We start from the raw sequence: 21,394 nt of genomic DNA, 5'->3' as shown, positions 1-21,394 counted from the left end.
GTGATACACAGCAAGAGCCCACCTCTTTCATGCAGCTGGCTTCCTTTATTAAGTAGTGGAACAAGGAATTAAATAATTATTAGTTATTAAATAAGGTTTTAAAAAATTTGCTGGTACTGCTAATGTCAGAGAGGAATCCTGGAGTTTTTTTCATCATCAGTCACAAAGAGTCAGCTTTACTGGGCTGTGACTTCATACCCAGCTTTACATTCTCTGAGATTGTCCTCCTGGTCTTTTCCCTGCTGTTGGCAACCTGAACTTTGCAGAGTTACTAAAATTTCTTTTTTTGATTGCTCTGTTCAGTCATTAAATAATTTTTAATTTGACAGTACAGCAGTGGGGAGTGATGGTAACTCCACATATGAAATGGATTAACCCCCCTTCCCTCTGTTGTCTCAGTGGGTATGACCACCCTCAGCACCTGCTGGTCTCCCCAGGCTCAGCTGTGGCACCGTTCCCTTTGCTGAGTCCCAGAGGGTGAATCAGCACCAGACTGACTGCAGTTTCCATTAACAAACTCAGCTGCCTCTTGAGATCAGACACCAGCACTCAGCAAACCAGAAATGCTAGAGGGCCCTGCAGACTCTACACCAGGTTTTCAGCATATCAATCACTGGAAGCAACATCAACAGGCAGAAGAGTAAATATACTGGATCAAGACATGATATTGGGGAGACCATGCCAAACACATGTCCTTTGTAGTACTGAATCGTGCCAGGCTGTTGAGAGCACAGCCTTCCAAAGCATTACACAGGACCAGTCCAACAGAATGGGAGAAGGGTTTCTCTCCAAAGCATCCTGAACAGCAGGCAGGCGTACAGGTTACGCTGATGCGCCCGTGCGGCACAACTGCTTCAGCTGGCAGTTTTAGTTTGCTGCTGACATGGCAGCAATCAGAAAAAAAAAAACAGGAACAAACCCATCAGGACTGTTTTCTGCTCATCCCATGGGTACGTTTCTTCTCTTGGCCTTCAAATTGTTGCATAAACCATTCAGGAGCAGAAATGGCCATTCACTGGCTGCTAGTACCTTCTACCCTGCCTCTCTTCGATTTTCTCTTAGGAGTTAAGGCCCTAAAAAATGTTGAAGAAAATAAACAACACCTAAAGCCCTTTTACTCACTTTTACCATTACAGAATCACAGAATGTTTTGGGTTGGGATCTTTAAAGTTCATCCAGGTCATGTAATCTCCTACTTAGCAACAAAGAAGGGACTCTGTATGCATCATTGTCGTGCAGAACCTTTAAAGAAGAGCAAAACTTAAGGCATTTTCTGCATAATTCATAACATAGTTGAGCCTATAGGGTCTAACAGGGACTAAGTCCCTGTGAACAACAGATGCATCATATGCAAGGGCTGCAAGAAAGCCAGGTATCGAAACTGACCTGCATGTGGTGACAGGACTCTGTTAGTGTTGTTCTGTGATGTAGTGTAGTAGAAAGTAGAAAGGCAGATCTGGGATTTTATGTGGACCTGGTACCTTTACTACTGAGTGAGAAGCCCAGTTAAAACTAGTGGAAATATTTCTACAGCATTAAATAATTCAGGAGAACGGAGAAGAGAGCAGTGGCAGGAACTGGCTCGTAAGTAAGCTCATAGTCAGTATTGTGAGGCATTGGAATCAACGGGCGAGCGACACAAGAACTGTGGACACACCAACAGAAAGTTAATCTGATTAAATTACCTCAAAATACCAATTATGCCCATTGATTCCAATTATTGGTATTTTTCATGTTACGTATAAAATAAAACAGATGCCAGGATTTCTGCCTAATTAGACTTGTAAAACTCCACTCATGGTACCATTAAAATATATAAGGCATAATAACATTAACACATGTCTATGAGGAGACTGAAATATGAACGCTGAACTGTGCTACAAGACCTCATTTCCTTGTCCAGCCCTGATGTCCTTTTCCAGCTCAGAACAGTCCGGTGTCCAATGTCTGAGAACAAGTGGAAAGTTTGGATGTGCCTGGGCATGCGATGTGATCTTTTTACGAAGTGTATTTTCCAGGATTTCAAAACAAACACTGGAGAGGAAAGTATCTGTAGCTAAGGGGTGCAGAGAATTTGGAAAAGCTCAGACGTTAATCATCACTCTTCTGCTTCTCTGGTGTTACAGCTAATCTGGAAATATGAAAGGAATCAAATCAATGTAAGGCAGATTGTGGCCTGTGGATCAACTTTGTCCTTAAAGCAAGCTCGCTTAATAATAGGATTTAACAAGAGATGTAATTGGCCTTCTGCCTTATCCTGGCTTGCTGCATTCTGTCCTAAAGAGCAACGAGCACAAATGTGGCTTGCCCATTTCCTGGCTGGTGAGGAACAACCTGGGGAAGTGCCTATGGAATTAAACTCTGCCATTTGTAGAAGGTTTCTCTACTCCTCAGAAGCTCTTATATAATGATTAACGGCACTTCTGACACTTGTTTTCACTTCACAACCAGGCAAAGTAGCCTGGTTAACATAGGTGTGATAATGTTATTCCTCGACATGAAGAGAACAACCTAATTAATTTAGCAGCAGGAAAAGGACAAGATGGAATTTTGGGAAATGTGAGTTAATAAGGTGCAAACCGCTTTTAGAAATCCATTACTAAGGAAAATGTTCTGTCCTCTTCTGCACATTTCTTGGAAGACAGTCTAGTGGGCCACTCTGCGGTTTTGCATCAGGTTTAGGAATATTTATGTCATTTTATATTGACTCTCTTAAGACCCTTGCCTGGATTTTGACTCATTTTGGTTTGTCTGTCACCATTTGGCTTACCTAGACTACCAGAAATGCTTTATCATTCTCCTAATTCCTTTACAGGAATCTTTAAAGCTGAATCACAGTTCAAAAAGCATCTGTCCCAGCCACTGGTCTAATTTCAAGGGTTGTTTTTGGTTTTTTTTTCAAATCTCTCCACAAACTGCATATTTTGCATTTCCTTTTACCTTTGAAATATTAACTCCTGTTTACATTTCTGCTCACCATTTCCCTTTACCCTTCAGAACACCCCATCACCACACATCTCTGACATTACACACATCTCCTCTCACTTTCTTGGCTCCAGGAAGGCTACAGCGACCTGGAGTAGCCAGTTTGGTAGCCAGGTTAACACATGGAGCTATAAACTTTGGTGCCTCAACCATCTGGGTTAAGAGCTGCAACAGCCTGAAGACCAGTCAGGAAAACAACCAAGGGCAGCAGCCATTTCAGCTCTTCTTAGTCAGTGCTTATATTGGTGAGTCACCAGTAGCAGTTGGCTGTTCAGGCCATCAGCTCTTAAGAAGTGGTGTATATTATATATAACACACTACACTCTGTGTGTGTGTGTGTGTGTGTGTGTGTGTGTGTGTGTGTGTGTGTGATGCAAAAATGGGTGTTTTTCAAAGCTGCTGAAGATATTTAACTAATCAACTGCTTTGGTATAGAAATCAGTTAATCTCAGGTGTGTATATCTGGCTTCATAAAGTTTGGCTAAAAGACCTGCCAAGAGTTTGTTGTGCTCTGAAACAGTAATAAATGCATTTATTCTCAGAGATTAAGTAGAAATATTACTCAGCCAGCCGTCAAAAAAACTTCACAGGAGATACATCCTGAAATGAGATCATTCAAGTCTCTGAGGGTTTTAGCTATGAGATTTTGGAGTGAGAGAGAAACCTAAATCTTAAGTGTACAGTTTTGACGCGATAAATCCTAGGTAAAGTCTTACTGAGGGGGCAACAGCATGCTATTGAAATGAAAGGCAATATTTTAAAAGTTATTGTGTTGCATAAATCAAATCTGGCAAGTATGCTGTGTCTGCAGCCTGGACAGACTAGTGATGCAGAATTTGAGTAGTTGCAACGTACAAATGAACTAATCCTGATTTCTTTGTTATTTTTATTGTTTGTGTTGCCATAGCAATTAGGAACCAAAGCACCTCTACTAAACTGGGCCCTGTACAAAAACAGAAATAAAAGTAATCCTTGCCTCTCCTAAGAGTTTTCTGCCTAGGAAGAGGGACAGTGGATAAAAAGAACCAGCCAGACAAGAAATCTAATGAGGGACCTGCATGACTTAGGTTGGACACAGCACACCAGTTTCCATGTTGTTGTCAAGCTTTTACAGGTCTCACAGGGAAAAAAAAGACCACGATCAAACACAAACACACCACCACTCCCAAAAAAAAAGAACATCCACAAAGAAATAGAACAAGGAAGAAACCATGGGGTGGTTATGGAGAGCTTCTTATGTGTGAGAGGATCAGAGTGGGTAGGAGCTGATGTCAGTGCTGGGCAACAGCTAGTCCCGGAGCTGGAGGTCATGAAAGTCTTTGAAAATGAAGGCAAGCAGTCTGTGTTTCACAGGACAGGAGAGCGAACGGAGGGATGGAAAGCGTGTGGTGAGGAAAGGGATCTCCATACCACTTGGAGGAGTTATGACTGAGGGGAGAAGATACGTTTAATCTTAACTGACCGATTAAAGGAAACTCACAGCAGCAGTACTGCGGCAAAGAATAATAAAATAAACAATAAACTGGGACGAAGCACGGAACTCCCCTTACTCTCACTTTGAGTCCGGAGGGTCTCTGTACATCACTGAGCGGTTCTGAGTCCATCACTGCATTTGTAGTGCAGCGCCAGGGCACAGTGTGTCGGGCTGGCTTTGCCTCTTCCGCACCCGCGGCCCGCTTTGGTCAGCTCAAGCGGAACACGCCCGTTGTGCGACGGGCTCCTGAGCGGAGGATGGTGCTGGCAGCCAGTCCTTCCCTCAACGGCTAAAACGGCGGCAAGAGAGCCCGAAAAGCTGGGTTTCCAAGCCTCTGCTCCCCAGGCAGGCTAGAGGGAGCTCCTCAGGACAGGCGGCTCTGACACAGTGAGGGTGGCTGAACCCCTCACGTACAGGAGTGACAGGGTGGGCAAACAGGGCAAAGCAGGCGGGTCACAAGGGCGTGGCATGGCAGTTGGCACAGCAGTTGCTGCCCCTCACCTAACGGCCACCACCAGCCCCGAAGAACCGGGACCAGCTACAGTCTCCACGGGCAGAAAGCCTGTGACTCCAACCGAGTGCCCGCAGACACACGCAGCAGCCCAAGCCTGTGGCTGCAGGCAGGGCCCGAGCCTGTCGCTGCTGCTGCGGAGTAGCGGTGGTGCCGACCGTGCGTGGTGTGAGCAGGTGGGTGATTTGCTTTGCGTGGTGGCAGAGCGTAGGGAGGAGGTGGAATGACTAAGGAGCACAAGGGAGAGTGAGAGTGAGAGAGACTGGTGGGACCACTCCCTGTCATCCTCACAAGGGAGGCAAGTTACTCCGCAGTCGGCAGGGGTTCCCTTACCCTGTGGCCATCAGACAGAAGGCAGGGACCAAAGGGACAGGGAGGAATGGAGACAGGTCCCTACTCGGAGATGCAGGCACATCTCCTCCCAGCAGTCTTTGCCCTCCCAAGTGCCCTTGCACAACAGGTTTTATGATCTGGAACTCGAGGGGCAGGAAAATGAGGATGTGGATATTGGCACACCCAGGGGCTCACCTAGTCTGTCATCCCTGCATCCCTGCAAAAAACAAAAACAAAAGAAGGGTAATTGACTGCCTTCTGAGTGGAACAGAGGGGCCAACCCTACCCACAGGGAAGCCTGCTGCCCCGCTGCAGCAGGGCACCTGGGTCAAAGACATCACTAGGCAGCAATGTCAACTGGTACAGCCCTCTGATTACAACCCACTTTTGGTATTCCAGGTTGGCAGTGATGAAGTTGCAAAGAGAAGCTCAAGGACTATCAAAAGGGACTGTGGTGCATTGGGGCAATCAGTCAGAGGTGAGGGAGCACAGCTGGTGTTTTCCTCCATCCCTTTAGAAGCGGGGAAGAAGACTGAGAGGAGCAGGGAAGAACACTGAGAGGAGCAGGGAAACATACCTCATCAACTCGTGGCTAACAAGCTGGTGCTGTCAGGGGAATTTTTGGGTTTTGATCATGGGATGGTTTATTTGGCACTGGGTTGGCTGATGGCAGAGAGGGTCCACCTTGTCCCAAAGTGGGACAAGGCTGCTAGCCCAGGAGTTGGCAGGGCTTGTGGTGAGGGCTTTAAATTATATCTGAAGTGGGAACAGGGTAAAACCAGGCTAGCTAGAAGTGAGCCAAGCAGCATGTTGGAGTCAGGTGTGGGACAGAAAGTCCAGCTGAAGTGTGTCCACACAGCTGATGATAAAATATGGGATGGTGTGCTACAATCAGAGGTGCTGTGTGTCAGGGAGTTCCATAAGTCTGCTGCAAGAGATGCAGGGTATGTTGAAACAAATCTGAAGTGCTTCTGCACCAATGGACATAACATGAGGAACAAGCTAGAAGAGCTACAAGCCCTGGCTCGGTCCCAGAGGTATGACATCATTGGCTTAACCAAAACCTGGTAGGAAGAGTCCTGTGACTGGTGTGCAGCGGTAGATGGTTACAGGCTTTTCAGAAGAGACCTTCTTTAGATGGAAAACGAAATGCATGACCAATGGAAACAAGGTCAGGCAATTCACAGAAGGCTGAAGTTATGGGACCATAAGGAATTCTTGCATCCTGCCAGGATCTTTTGAATAGAGTATCAGGAACAAATGAAAATTAAGGAGTAGAGATGGAACCAAGTAGAAGCTATAGGAAAGAAAGTGCTACCTGAAAACATGGACACGTACGTGCCTGAGAAACAGAGACCTGCAAAATAAAGCGAGCTGACCTTACTTATAAGGAGCTGGTTCTGTAGCACTTAATGTCTAATGAGTTGTGATATTCTGGACACTGAAAAAAAAAAAAAAAAAGATTAAGGGAATGCTGTGTTTTTGAAAAGAGAATGCTAAAGAAGATAAAAGACTCATAGATTTTATGACCAGTGACTAAAAAGCCAGTTTTGCATTTTGAGATTTGTGAAATCGATGAGAAGACACCAGCTCATGATTGGAGTCTGATGCAGACTGCAGACCATGCTGCAAGAAACTACCCAAAGCGTTTGTGATGTACAAAACCAATGCTGAAAATATAGAGCTTTTAGTATAAGCAGGTCGTAAATTGAGCTACGAACAAGCTGAGTTCTGAATCCCATCAGGACAATGCATTCCTTGAAGGAGGAGATAGAATGGGGCACTCTAGCAGCAGAGGAGAATTTTAAGAACTTCTACAGGGAGACAATACAGCTTTTGACAGAGTTCAGAGGAGAGTTGGGAGAGCACTCTCTCCTGGGATGCTTAAAGCCTTCCATTTTCCCTGGAGCAGAAACTGGAAGAAGGGCTGGCAAACAATCCTCATGGACAGAAGGTGCAATAGGTGAAGGCTGGAGCAATTATCCAAGGTATCACCAGGGCTGTTAGCAGTGCCTACGTCAATTTAAGGGGAAAGTTCTAGATGCAGCGTAGGATTCAGGAATGGTAATAGTTAAGTGTGTCATGAAATTACATGACAGTTACTTAGGAATATAAAAATTCAGTGAATGTCAGAGATCTTTTACTGGCTTCAAGTGACTTTGCTAGAAACCTGTTGAGACTTTAGATGCATGCCAAAATTTGCCAACATTACAAAAAATAAAGGCCAAGTAACTGAAGCAGTCTGTGTAGGCTGTCATGCAGACAACACATTCGTTCACAATGTCTAAAGAAAAATGTTATGTAGCTGTTCTGTGCTATTCCTAGTACTTCCCTGACATGGCCTTGCCAAGTGATCTAATACTAAAGCTAGTGTTTGTTCTTAGAATACTCATTTCCACAAGAAACAAATTTTAATAGAGACTCTGAGAAAATTAAGAAATATGACTAAGTGTTATAACTTAAGATGAGTTTAGTTGGCATGAGTTAAAGCAGTTTGTGTTGAAATGCAGGTCTCTGTGGATTGGTGCTCATTACTAAGAGTCCACAGATTGGTAGAAAGTGGTATCAGAACAGTCCACCAAAGGATATTGGGATATCCTACATCCTCTGCGTTACTTTTGTAATTTGGAAGGACATTTTCAGGAAGGTGTTCGGATTAGTTTAGGTGATGATTCAAAAGCATGGCTGAAGTGAATTTACCTTAGGATACACAGAGGAATATTCTGGACAGCTCGGTTTTCCCAGACATTCAATGGGAAACTATTGCACAACAACTGCTGAGCAAGCAAGACAAGATGAGTGCACCTTGAAGGACAAGGGCTTTAGACTATTTTACATGTGCTTAGTCACTGGGTTTGATCTGGAGGAGGGAAGAGAGGGCAGGTGTGGCATTTCCAGCTGACACCAGAAATGTGGACCAGTAGATACAGAGGTGGAAGAACTGCCATTGAGGGAACCTGAAGAAGGGCCAACAAGGAACTCAGGAAATTTAAGAATGGCAGATGATGAGCCCAGCAGTTGTAGTAGGGCCCTGCTGAGATGCAGGCTAGGGCTGTTGGTGCTGGGGAGAAGCCTTGGGCCATGGCCCTGGGCAGTGGTGGGCAGTGAGCTGAACTGGGCAGCAAGGAGAGCCAGCAGTGGCTGTCCATGTGAGCAGGACACAGCCCCAAGAGCTATGGGACAGCAAGGACTGGCTGTGCCCTGCTCAGCGCCTGTTAGCCCCATTCTGGATACTGACTCCACTTTGGGGCCCTGATACCAAAATGACACTGACAAACTGGTGGAAGGTGACAGGAGGCCATGCAGATGGTGGAGCTGGAGTCCTTGTCTTGTGAGGCTGGTTTGGTCAGGAAGAGGGATGACTTTGGGGACACCTAGCAGCAGGCCCAGCATGGATGGGAGAACATGCAGACAGGTTCTTCACAGTGGTTTGTGGAGGTAGGGCAAGAGGTGGCAGCACAGCTGAAACAGTGGAAATTCAGAGTATCCATAAGGAAGAAGTGTTACTCTCAAGGAGAGCGCCACAGGGGATCCAGGGCCCAGACAGGCTGTGCCACCTCCAGCCTTGGAGATCATGAAGTTCCTGGTGGAGAAAGCCCTGGGCAGCCTGTCCTGAGCTCAGAGCTGGGCTGTGCTTGAGGCAGGGCTTGGAGTGGAGACCTCATCTCTCGTGCTGCCTTACTAATCTAGTTACCCTCCTGTGCTATGAACTGCTGCTCTCAGAGCACCCCGGCGGCTCCTGCTCCTTTCACCTAAAAGCAGGAGGGTACCTGGCCGTGCCCTGCCGCTGTGGCGGGTTTTGTGGCAGCTGCGGCGGCACAGGAGCCCTGGTGGGGTGGGAGCGACTTCGGCCCCTGCCGATGGGTGTGAGCTGGTCCCCTACTAACGCGTACAGGTACCTGCCGTGGCAGTGCGCTGGACGGGGCCAGGCTCTCCCAGTGACGGGGGCCAGGCTGTGGCCGCGGGCTGGAATCCGCCGAGGCACCAGGCAGCGCATTTTTACCGTGAGGGGGTGATGCACTCCGGCAGGTTGCCCGGGGAGGCGGCGGCGTCCCCATCCATCCTCAAGGACACTGCCGCCCCGACAGCCGGCGTTGGGTGAGTGAGCGCCCGGGGCCGACCCCGCTTCAAACCGGGGGTGGGACAGGCCCTCCCCGCCCCTCCCCGCGGCCGGAGCTCGCCGCAGCCGGGGTGCTCAGCCCCGCTGCCGCCGCAGCCCCGGGCTCGGCCGGTCCCGGCTCCACCGGCGCGGAAGATGCTGTGGCTCTGCCTTTTCGCCGTGCACGGTAAGCCAAGGCGAAGACACCACGACCCCCCTCTCCCCCCCCACCGTCGCCCGGGGAGCGTGGTGGGCGCCGCTGGGGTCAGGGGGGAGCGGCGGCGGCCCCCAGCCCGCGTTCCCAGGGCCGGGCCGGCCGTGACTGGAACTCGCTTTGTCTTTGCAGCTCCGTGGCTCGCCGGGGCCGCCTTGCTCTCCCCGGGGTCGTGCACCTTTGAGGACAGCGCCTGCGGCTACGAGTGGGACTACGAGCATCTGCCCTGGGCGCTGCACGGGGAAGGTAAGGGCGCCGCTGTCCCCGGGCGTGCAGCCCACCCCCCTCGCTGCCGGGCACGCCGCGCCGACCCCTGTCCCCCGAGAAGCTGCCGCCGCCGCGTTCCTCCGGTGGGCAGCCAGCCCTGCAGGCACGAAGCCTTAGAAACCCCCTTCCCATTTCTTTCTCTCTCTGCTGGGGAAAATCAAATCCGTTTATCAAATCCGCGGCAGGGAATTTAGCCTCTATCCCAGAAAACTCCCAGCCCTCCGGTTCCCCCGAAGCTGCACTATCGCCTCCTCTCAGCGCGCTTTGGGTTCGACTCCAGAAGTGGATGCGTTTTCAGGGCAGGGGGGACGGTCTTTGTGAAGGGTGTCTTCACACGGTGTGCACTTCAGGCACTGCACCCTTCTGTGGCGAGCAGCAGTCTTTGGGTGAGGCGCCTTTAGAAGAGCGGCTGCTGTCGGTGGAGAGAACAAACCCCAATCGCTGCACCGTTCCCATCCACCCTAAACTCTTCCTCGCGTAGGCTCCCGCTTTCTGACAGGACCAGTGCGAGGAAACCGGAGACTAAACAAAGCTAAACGCAGCGTGGTTCTGAATAATAATAACCGCACGGGTGGGAAGGTAGTTTGGGTAACAAAATAATTGGGTTTTGCTTATGCTTTGGCCATGGTGTCTCTCATAACGTGAAAGCTGTGCTCACACAGTAGAAGGCACTGTGTGCTGGCAGAGTTTTTAAGCTCCGAAACAGGTACCAAGAATAACAAAGAGTTGAGTATAGGTACAAAGAGGTAGACACCCCTCACAGAACCTCGTCAGTGCTCCGTTCACAACTGGCTTGTCCAGTTTTGTCATTCTATTTGTTACTCAGTTGATAATGAGGCTTTTTTTTTTTTTTTTCCTGATTTGTGCCCAGTTCTCACATGGGTGGACTAAGTCCCTTAATCATTAATTTTTAGGTTAATCACTAGGGTTTGAGAATGTACAGAGTGTTAGCTTGGGAAAGGCTGTGAGATTGCCATGATTAAAACAATTGCTTTTTCTTTTTTTTTTTTTTTTTAATAACTTAAATATATTTAGCTAGTGGAAATCTAGTAACCATCTCTGGCTTCCCAGCTATGCTTTATAACATCACACCCCTTAAGCCACCTGTCCTGGAAACAGCACTTTATCCTTGTGATTAACGAGGAGCCACTCAGTGTTAGTACTGATTCAGCTCCAAGAAACCATGAGATGCTGCAAGTAATACCTGCAGGAATGGGTGTGCAGCAGGTTGTGTGCATCCATGCTGTGGTGCTTCAAGGAGCAAGGGAATTTGATCAGAGATTTGTATCAGCAGCAGCCTGCTTTCATTTTGGCCCACAGAACGCTGTTTTTGTTTAGTTTGATTTTTCTATGTGGCCATAAGCATACCGGTTGCTGCACAGCTTCTGTCAGCGTTGATCTCACTTTTCAGAGGTATATAATTGAACTGTTATCCTCTAGGAGGGTATGTGGTATACCAGCTCTCTTAACAGGCACAGTTCTGTCAGCATTTCAATTATAAGCCTTCCCTCTGCAGCGTGTAATTTGATCAGAGTAAGTCATTCCTCCATGCAAACATTTTGCCTCTTCACAAATACATTCACAGCATCATAACCGTGTCTAGTTGAAAGTAGTTCATCCAAATCTATGTAGCATGTGTGCAAAACCAGTCTTCCTTAGATGCTCATCTACTTTTTTATCTAATAAAACCGTGTTCCTTTTGGCAGCGCCAGCCCCTGTTATTTGCAGGTCAGTTGCATGTCCATGTGGTAATTTACTGGGAGGACAGAGGAAGTTTAGGAAAGGAGTGGCATCTTAGCACTGAATTGTTCCACTTCTCCTTGCATTACTTCCAACCTGTGCCATTATTTTAAAATACTGTTTGCAATAAAGAGTTGTATTCGGCAAATCTCTTACAGGGATTATCTGATTTGCAGTGCAAGTTCTTTTATCTTATAAATCTCTCAACAGTGTGGTCTAGTGCCAAGCTGTCAAGATGATGTAAATATAACTAAAATCCTGCCCAGAAATTTCCACTCCATACTTGAAAGTTTTCTGCCCGGTTGCCAAGAAAGCCAGTATCTTCTGAAGGGCCAGGCACAGGGAAGTGTGAGGCTAAATATTGCTTTTGTTATAGCTGTGCATTCCCACTTAAACCAGTAGGTTTCTAAGGTTCAGTTGCTTTTTAAAATGTCTCTGGCTTCTCTGGAGTATTCTGGCAGCTCTAGGATAAGAGGTTTTTTTAATGAGTTTACTTTTATAATTTTTATTATTGAAAATATGTTGTGGTTCTTTTAGCTGAGGTTTTGATAGCTTTAAATGACTGGCATTCTAGAGCCCATTTTAATCCAGTGCTAAAGGAAAATCAAACTAGTCCATGCTAAAACAAATAGCTGTTCCACTCTTCACTGCTCCACTCAAGACTGCCAAATCAGGCCCTGAAGAAGTTGGTGCTCGTAGCATACCAGCTACACAAGAAAAAAATCAGCCATTTTGCCTTAATATCCAGGCAGACGACCTTTGCTCCCATAAACTTCAGCTTCACTGAAACCCTCTGTAAGCCTCCAGCTCTCTCACATTCAAGCACAAACATCAAAGTGCTGTCTTTAGCTCTTGGCTTTTTGAGCCACTCGTCTGCTGACTCAGTGTTTGCATTTTACAATTATAATGATTTTCCACAGACAATAACTGTGCAAAGGAAAATGTAAAATATAGAAACAGCTGAGGATATACATTTCTTGTGAGCTTACCTATGGCTGAGAAGCACTTCCAGCTGAGGTCATGGCCTGGGCTGGGTAAAATTAGCATCATGCTTAAGGCAGCATGTTTCAGTGACAGTGACAGTTCTGTTTACAGTGTAAGCTGGGCAATCCCATGCAAACATGATGTGCTTTGTGAAGTGGGTGTTTGTGGGATACCAGTTACACAAGAAACACAGCAATGTTGTTGCCTAGGAAAAGGACACCATCACAGAATCACAGGTTGGAAAAGACCTTTAAGATCATGGTGTCCAACTGGTCCAGTCCTATGCTAAACCACATCCGTAAGTACCTCATCTACCTCATCACGTAAGCCTGGCTCTGAAATCTGATGACCAACAGATAAATTTGTATGTGACTCATGGACCAGTGATAAAATCTGTTAAGTGTGATTTGCTAGTACAAATAAGCCAAGGTGTCAGTGGTCCACCTCCTTCAGAGGTGTAGGTGCACTCCATTAAATATTCTTGCATTCTTTATGCCTTTAATATACTTTTAAATGTCCAGGCATGGAATATAAGACAAAGATCAAATTCCTTGGACTCAACTAATGGATGAGAAAGTCAGAAAGCAGATCTTTATTAATCACTACTATGGCCTTTAGAGATAGTTTAAGTGCTGGAATATCATGTTGCTTAACTCTATTGCTATACTCTTGACGGGTATATGTAACATGAGTTCCTCCTCTGTTTAGTTGGGGCATAAAGCTTTGTAGGTGCATAGTCACTGGTTTCCATAGGAATTTACTTCCGTGTCAGCAGTATATGTGTTCCAAAGGAAAAACCTGGTTATTTATGTACTGTCCAATTATATACTGTCCAACTTTGTGTGATAGTTTGTCATCAAATAGTCTCCAGATTTTGTGTAACCGAGTTCGGCATTTATTTCAGAGGACACATGTGCTTTCTAAGTGTAATTGTCGTCTTCACCAAGGGGAAGATTACTGTCTTTCTTCACACTTTTAAACCAAATAAGCTGCTGTATGTAACAGGCAGTAGAATAATAAGAAAAACCGTGTAGACCCACTTGGAATGGGCATAGGAAACAGCCTTACACCAGTTTCACCCATTCTGCAGGGTTGGATTTTGGCTTTTTACACTTTCCTCCCTGCCCTGTCCAGCAGAGAGCCAGCCATGACCTGTAAGAACACCCTGCTCATAGCTTTATTACAGAAATAAGTTTCATTAGACACCGTAACTATGGCACATTATTTTCTGTGGCTCCAGGCAACGTTTACATTTTTGCCAAGAATAGCTGTGCTGCATTTCGTGTGCCTATGGCTGTGGGTATGTTTTGTTCTCAGTCTCCATTTTCAGAGAGATCCTTTTAATAGAGCAAGAAATAATGCACATTTGGGTTGTCAGCTCAAATTCGCACTAACAGAGTTTACTCTGCTGCATCTGTTTGCCTGGATTCAGGCTTTGGATAAGAAATCACTGAAAACCATAGGGAAGTGAGGTTGTTTATGTCAGCACTTCCAAAGAGCAAGTGATCATTGTTGGATGTGCCCACAGGCTGCCAATTGCGCAGGACTGGGAGCTATTTTAATCGCGGTGGCAACGCGTTACGTACGGTTATCGCCTTTGCTCTTCTGTGGAGGGTTGTCAAGCAACTTTCCATGTCCGTCCTCCATAATGAGCCGTGCAGCACTCAGCTGCTAAAGCTGTAACTGGTAGCTGATACAGCCTTATGAATCTGCTTTTCCTGTGATCATTTGCAGCTTTAAATGTGTGTTTTGTTTGTGTTGCTTTCCTTCTAAAATTCTGGAACTGTTTATTGCCTCAAATCTCATGTCTCCAAGGATGTATGTTAATAGCATGCATTTCAGAGGGTTTTTTTTTCCCAATATTTTCTCTTTCTGCAGTATTCCTAAGGATACTCATCCTTAAAAAGAAACAGAAGAGTGATGTCATAAATTATGATGTATTTAAATATAGCCTGGTTTTCTTCTTAAAACATTCCTACTTCTTGCTGCATTAGTCCAAGACTCTTCTTTCTGTGATACACTCACAATGGGCACTCATCAGGTAACACTTCATGGTAAGCAGGTGAGCAAGCAACATCAGTAGCGACAGTGTCAGGAAACTGAAGTTCGTCTTTTGGGACATACCGATTGTACAGCTACACTTTAAGATGGTTTTAAGATGGAAAAATAATTTCAAAGGGCAGGAAAGCCATCCCAAGGCATCAGATAAGTCAGGCATGAGAGCAGCAGCACAAGGAATCCCAAATCTAAACACGGCTTGCATACCATTTAAATAGCTTGTATTTACAGCCGTGCCACGGGACTTAAAACTGACTGCTTTTGACCTAAGCACTCTCATCTTGAATGCCACATCATTTTGATGTAATGTGCGGGGTAATGAAGCAGGCAATCACTGGAGACCCTAGATTTTCTTACACCGTGAGCGCAGTTCCTATACGATGTGCGCTGCGTCCTGCTCAGTTACGAACCCACTGCCAGGTAAACCGGCACATCCACAGTCCCAGGCTGATCTTCCCCTCTATCTATTCCCGTGCACAAGGAAAACAAGTCATTTCAGAACGTGAAAACAAGATGTGACTTCACTGATTTTGTACGACAAGTGGTCTCACACGTCTGTGGTAGCTGTGTAATGGGGAGCAAAGCAGAGGGTGATTCAGGCAGACCTGCACGGGCTTGTACCGAGCTGCAGCAGAACCAGGGTGGTGCACCACGTGCTCTCTCTCGCTTGCTGGCTGTCACGATCCACAACCAGATAGGCTAATTTGGCAGACATTAAACCCCTGTGCATTCCAACCAACCTCAGATTGCTCTGGGTGGCTGGGGATGGCTGGGCTTAACCCGTGAGTGATGTTCAGTTAGGTGTTTTATCGTGACCAGATCTCTGCATTTCTCTGGAACAGAATTAAGACTCAAAACAGGAGTCAAGTGTCAAGTCACTTTACTGGGCCCACAACCAGCGTGCAAGAGAAGCAGGGAAGGGGAAGAAAGAGTGAAATAAGTGGAAAAGAGAGAGAGGTTGCAATAGCTATTGCCACAGAGGTGCATTGTCCCATCGGTCCGATGTCTTCAGGTGCAGTGGGAGAATGGTCTTCCAGTGTTGGTTGTCCCTGTTGTTTTATTGGGCTGTATTCACTCCTTCTAGGAATCAATTAGCATATTCCAAGAGCCATTTTGTTTAACCACACCCACCACTTGCCAGTGGTGTGCATGCCCAATACTGTCACCGGGGAGTCTCCATGAGTCTTTGGTGGTCGTCAGGGGTCTCTGGGCCCCTCTGTCTTCCAGAGTCCAGGTCTGGGCACATGCACAGATGTTGGGTTAAATGTAATCAGCTCCACATCCAGGTCCCTAAGAAGGTGGGAAGCATCTGGCCCTGTGGTCTGACCATTGCTCCACTGCTGACAGTGGTGCTAAAGCTTCTAGTCTTGCAGTCTGGCCATTGCTCCGTTGATTAAGGCAGTGGTGGTAGTTGGTGGTGTAATGTTCCAGCAATGTTGAGACAAATCTGACACCAGTCTCTTAATGTTTTGACACAATCCCCTATACCACCCTGTGGCTCAGCATTGCTGAGCTCATGCATGGTGCTCCACAGTGGCCTAAATGTCTGTCGGAGCTGGGGTCGGCATACGCAGTAGGAAAATTGATTTCTACACCCCCTTAGTCTAAAAGGCATGTGTTGTTGGGGTCTTGAAACTTCTGTTCCAGATTTAAGCAAAGGTAAGTGGAAAAACCATGCCATATAATCTGTACTACTGACGGTGTATTTCGGCACACAAGGCATATTTGTTTAAGGCTGTCAGGTGAAGCAGTAGTTACAAATTACATATTGGCTACATTGTGTTGAATCGATTATGCAAAACCTTGAAAAATACAGGGTAAAAAGAACAACGTAGCGAAGCCACATATCAAATAAAATAGGATTTGTTTACTTCATGGGACACCGGGGAGCCAGGAAGACACATCAAAGTCCCAGCCTTTCCATGTTTGGACAGGGGCAAGCACTAGCTTCTGTATTCTGTCTGTGATTTGTTGAACAATTTTTCTGCTGTCATCAGTTTTTAAACAACGATTAGAATCATTTAGTTTACCACAAACACCTCCTTCTCCAGCTAGCAGGTAAGTGAGAGCCACGTGATGTAATACTGCTGTTCGCCTTTGTGTGGCCTGATCTGCCAGTAGATCAAGGCTGCAAGATGTTTCATTAATAATAAGTTCTGGGATAGCTTGCAGATGAATAATGTGATTTGGATTATAGATAGGCTCTCGAGCACCACTAATCCATTCATTAGGATTCCAAGTTGCAGGTCCATAACATCCTATGAAATGTTGGGGGGGGGCTCTACCTGTCTTTGCCCCAGGACTGGCTACTTCCACCTGCTATAGAAACATCAATGGACCGTCGATATCGACTAAGGTCATCATACACCTTAGTTCCCAAACTGTTTCCACTTTGGTCTGGTAACAAAAAGAAGGGGTGTATATAGCCTACATAACACATTCCATTTCAATTATTTGGTGATTTTTGATAAGCATTGATGGCCGCAAATCCCATAATGACCTTTTAAAGCCCGAGTTCCACTTACAAATGCTCCATTCCTTTTGCATCTTAAATCAGAATTAGAAGAATTTTCAAAAGAAGTGTTTTTTTTAAGGCTGCTTAATTAGGTTATTTGATTTTGTTCCATTAATCCAAAGATCACATTTCCATGCTCCTATGTGACTGTTATACTTACACAGAATGCTTACTGCCTGTTTGGTTGTGCCACTTATGGCACAAGCAAAAGGGTTAGATTCCCTCAATATCTCAACTCATGTAAGATTTGTATTAGACTGAAAGACATCAAGTCATTTTTTATGTCCAGTTTCACTGACCGATGCCAAACAGCCATTGAGGGATGAGTTTTTCATCAGTGGTGTTGCTCAACGTGCACCGTAACATCTCACCTTCAACAGGAAAAGAGTGATTATGAATTGAACAATTAACGGGTCAACAGCCAAAGGTGATACAACGATTTCCATACCTAAATGTCCAATCACACACACTATGACTCACAAAAAACTCCATTGTTGTCATTCTGATTAAGACACTTGGATTTTCCATGGCTTCGTTTCCTCATTCTGATATTACCAAGGGTTATGTCACTTGGATCACTGATGAGACATCTCCAGGTTTCAACATCCATGGCCAGTCTTTTAATCCTAAAGGGCTCCCACATACCCAACAATCTGTCAGGTTAAAAGCCTTGGACACCTGCTGGCCTAAAGCCACACATACAGTTTGCCACCCCAGGCTGAACAGGGGGCCACAAGAGTTTCTCCAAATATTAAAGGCAGCGATAATGGCTAAATAAACAATGTTTGCAACAGTATTCTGAACATCCTATAAATATTAACAAAGCAACTGTTGACAAAATTATAGACAATTAGCAGCTTCATACCTTCCTTCAAGCAGGCATCAGAGATTTCATCTAGAAAACAAAAAAAAAGGACTTGGTTCAGTCTAAGAAACCAGAAGTAGATTGTTGCTAGGATAGAATAATCCATCTTGTATTGACTTTGATTTCTTCCCATAGGCATCTTTCGCTTTCCAAGCATATTTATTAAGGGGTTTGGCCAGTACAAGGCGGGGCAGTCCCAACGGTCTGCATTTCTACCAAAACTGGCTGACCAGGAGAGAAAGCTGGCTTTTCAGGAGTGCTAGGAATTTGGGGCTTCAGGATTAAAGCTGGGGGGTTGGGACAAAAGGCGGGGACTTCCATTTGTTCCCCAGCTATGACTGACTTGGGTAGTTGCATCCCAGAGGCATTTTGCCCAGTGTGGTTTATGAGGTTTTACAAATTGTTTCAAAAGCCTATTAGTTCATTCCACTATCCCATTAGCTTGATGGGAATACGGGGTGTGAAATACCCACTTGATTCCTTCTTCCTACACCCACTCCTGTACCTTGGCAGCAGTGATATGACTGCCATTGTCTGATTGAATAGAACTGGGTTTGGGGAGAAAACTAAACCAATTTTTCAGGGTCTGCACTGTACTTTCTGCCATTGCTAGTGGAAATGCTTCAGCTTGGACTAGGGTCTCTAGGCCCCTCTGTCTTCCAGAGCCTGGGTCTGGGTACGTGCACAGAGGTTGGGTTAAATTTAATCAGCTCTGCATTCAGGTCCCTAGGAAGGTGGGAAGCATCTGGCCCTGTGGTCTGACCACTGCTGACAGTGGTGCTAAAACTTCTAGTCTCGCAGTCCAGCCATTGCTCCATTGATTAAGGCAGTGGTGGTAGTTGGTGGTGTAATGTTCCAGCAACATTGAGACAAACATCTGACACCAGTCTCTTAATGTTCTGACACGATCCCCTGCACTGGCAAGATTTTTCAGCTGACATATTCAACCTGCTATGGGACCTTACTGGTTTGTGTCTCCCAAACCTGCAGGCTGGGCATCTCTGCACTGAATGCCATCTGATGGAGTGGAGAAGCCATTAGAACTGGCACATGGCCTGTTTTGCCTTAACCTGGTAATTAAAATGTTTGCCTTCTTGTCCAAAATAATTCCATTTGGAGTGACAGCTGTCCTTCCCAGTCACTCCCAAGAAAAAAAAAAAAAGCTGTCACATACTTCTGGCACACTTAGACTCATGGTCTTACTTCTCCTTTCCTGGGGTGCCATTTCTCCTGCACTCTCCACTTTGACTGCTCTTGTGTCAGCAGCTCACTTCTTCTTTCTGTTTTCTTGTTCAGTCTGTCAACAGCAGTTTAATAGAAGTGTAAGCAGCATTCAGCCTTGCTCCAGCCTCTCCCTTGTCTTGCTGGTACCGGTAGAAAATCTGAGATTTTGCTTGCCCAGGTTTAACTCCTGTCCTAGGCTTCTGGGAAATAGCATTTGTATTGACCTATGCAACAAACTACAGTTACTAGTGTAATTTCTTCTCCTCTTCAGAAGCAGGTCTTGTGAAAAAAAAAAAAAAAAACAACCAAAAACAGATGGCCAAGAGCACTTTATGTTCATGGAGAGCTTCAGCAGCAGCTGCCCGTACGTGACACTTCTTAAGTCTTGGCTTTCCATTTGCATTGGGAGACCAAGTGAATCCTAAATTGTTATCAGTGAGTCACTGCATGAGGGACAAATTTTCCATTTGTATTAGAAGGCCAAGTGAATCCTAAATTGTTATCAGTGATTCACTGCGTGAGGGAGGAGTTTCAAAGCATTCCTCCTCTTCCACAGGATAGTAGCAGTCTCAGAAGCGTATTTTCACATACAGCTGTTAGTGATTCAGTGCCTAGAGACTCTCAGTGATCTATTTTAGTGCATTTTACACTGAGCCATGGAGGCTGGCCACAGGAGAGGGAGGATGACAGTTACAAGATTCATGTTTACTGAATCTTATAACTGCTGACAACAGCCTGGTCTCTGTTTTGTGTGAAAGCAAATGGAATGATTTGCCACTACAATTTGGGAAGAACACAAAATGAAACAAGAAAATGGCTGTAGGAGGGCAAAAGTGTGCTTGGGAGTGGTGATGGAGGCCAAGCCACCTCAGTCAAGCAGATAACTTGCACCTAACCCCAGAGAAAAAATTATTCCCTCCAGGTAGCAAAGCTGGTTACTCATTAGTAGGGCAGAGTGGCTTTTGTGGTTCCCTACCAGCATCACAGCACTGGGAACACCACGCTTCCTGAAAGCCTGGCCACGCTTGAGATTTCAGAATGCTGTATGCTTGTGTGAGAGAACAGCCTGTGTCTGTGGTGGCAGCCACTCAAGAGGAGCCTTCAGCTCATATGAAGCCTGGGCTACCCTTAATTTGTAAGGCTTGCTGGCTGCACAGCGTAGCCAGGGAGCCAACAGCCGCACCACCGCAGCCAGCACAGCCCGTGTGGGCAAGGCGGCTGTATCCAGAGCTCGCCGCAGGGATCCGGCCTTGTCTCAGCTCCACGCTGGAGGGTGAGGTGCAGCCTGAAGTCAGGGTTATGCTGGCTGCCTCTCAGGGACATGCACAGGGCCCAGGATTAGGAAATTAGTCTAGCTCTGTACTGCTATCTTCTCTATTAGTGCAAAGTTAAATAATACATTCTCAGCTTCTCCTATGAGCAGGACGGACACTGGCCTTGCAAATAGTCTTCTGTTTTATTTAAAAAAAAAAAAAAAAGAGTTCAGACATGCAAATTCACTTGCTGAAAAGAGCTAGAAACATTTTCAATTTTCTGGGAGAAAAAGACTGTTAAATGAATCAAACTAAAATTTATTTTAAAGAATTTCGTAGTCCATGTGCGACACAAGTTTTTATATCAGGAAAACTGCTGGCAGGCAGCATTAATTACCCTGTGGTCACTGGGCTGACTACACTACATATGTAATCATCTTGAAAATGAAGGGCAGGGCCAGCCATTTGCCAGCTCATTTTTTTGGAGGGAAGGGAAGGTATTTTCAGCACTGTCAATTTTCAGCATAAAATTTGGAGTGAATATATGGATAGTGAGGAAAAATAAGTTTGCACTTGCTCTGAAACATGAACTTTCAGAGGCACTTCTACTAATGAAACAGGACTTATTTTCACAGATTGTTCACAGTTGTAACAGAATCAGCCTGAAAATGCCCCTTACACAGGATGCTATCGAGTGGACATTTTAGAAAAAGGAAAATGCACAATTGCTTGTCTTCTGCTCCTTTTTTGCAGCTCTCACATTGTTTGTCTTCTGAGATTTTTCATCCCCAGACACCTTGTGCAAAAGCAGTACAGGCAATGCTGTAATTAGTTGACTGAACTTTGCAGAGGGTCAAGCCTAATACTGTTGA

At 45.8% G+C, this 21,394-nt stretch overlaps 1 protein-coding gene across 1 annotated transcript in view; it reads left to right on the top strand.

Annotated features, from left to right (window-relative positions):
* Positions 1-9,558: 9,558 nt before the first annotated feature.
* Positions 9,559-21,394, top strand: part of MAMDC2 (MAM domain containing 2) — a gene marked incomplete at its 5' end in the record, with an annotated part of 69,657 nt that continues 57,821 nt past the window's right edge. The window contains one exon of the mRNA XM_084278407.1: positions 9,559-9,862. Coding sequence (XP_084134533.1) covers positions 9,559-9,862 — 304 coding nt within the window. The remainder of the gene's footprint in view (positions 9,863-21,394) is intronic.

The sequence above is a fragment of the Gallinula chloropus genome, assembly GCF_964237585.1.
Source record: "Gallinula chloropus genome assembly, chromosome: Z".
NCBI classification, from domain to species: domain Eukaryota; kingdom Metazoa; phylum Chordata; class Aves; order Gruiformes; family Rallidae; genus Gallinula; species Gallinula chloropus.
This window is presented reverse-complemented; position numbering and strand designations above follow the sequence as displayed.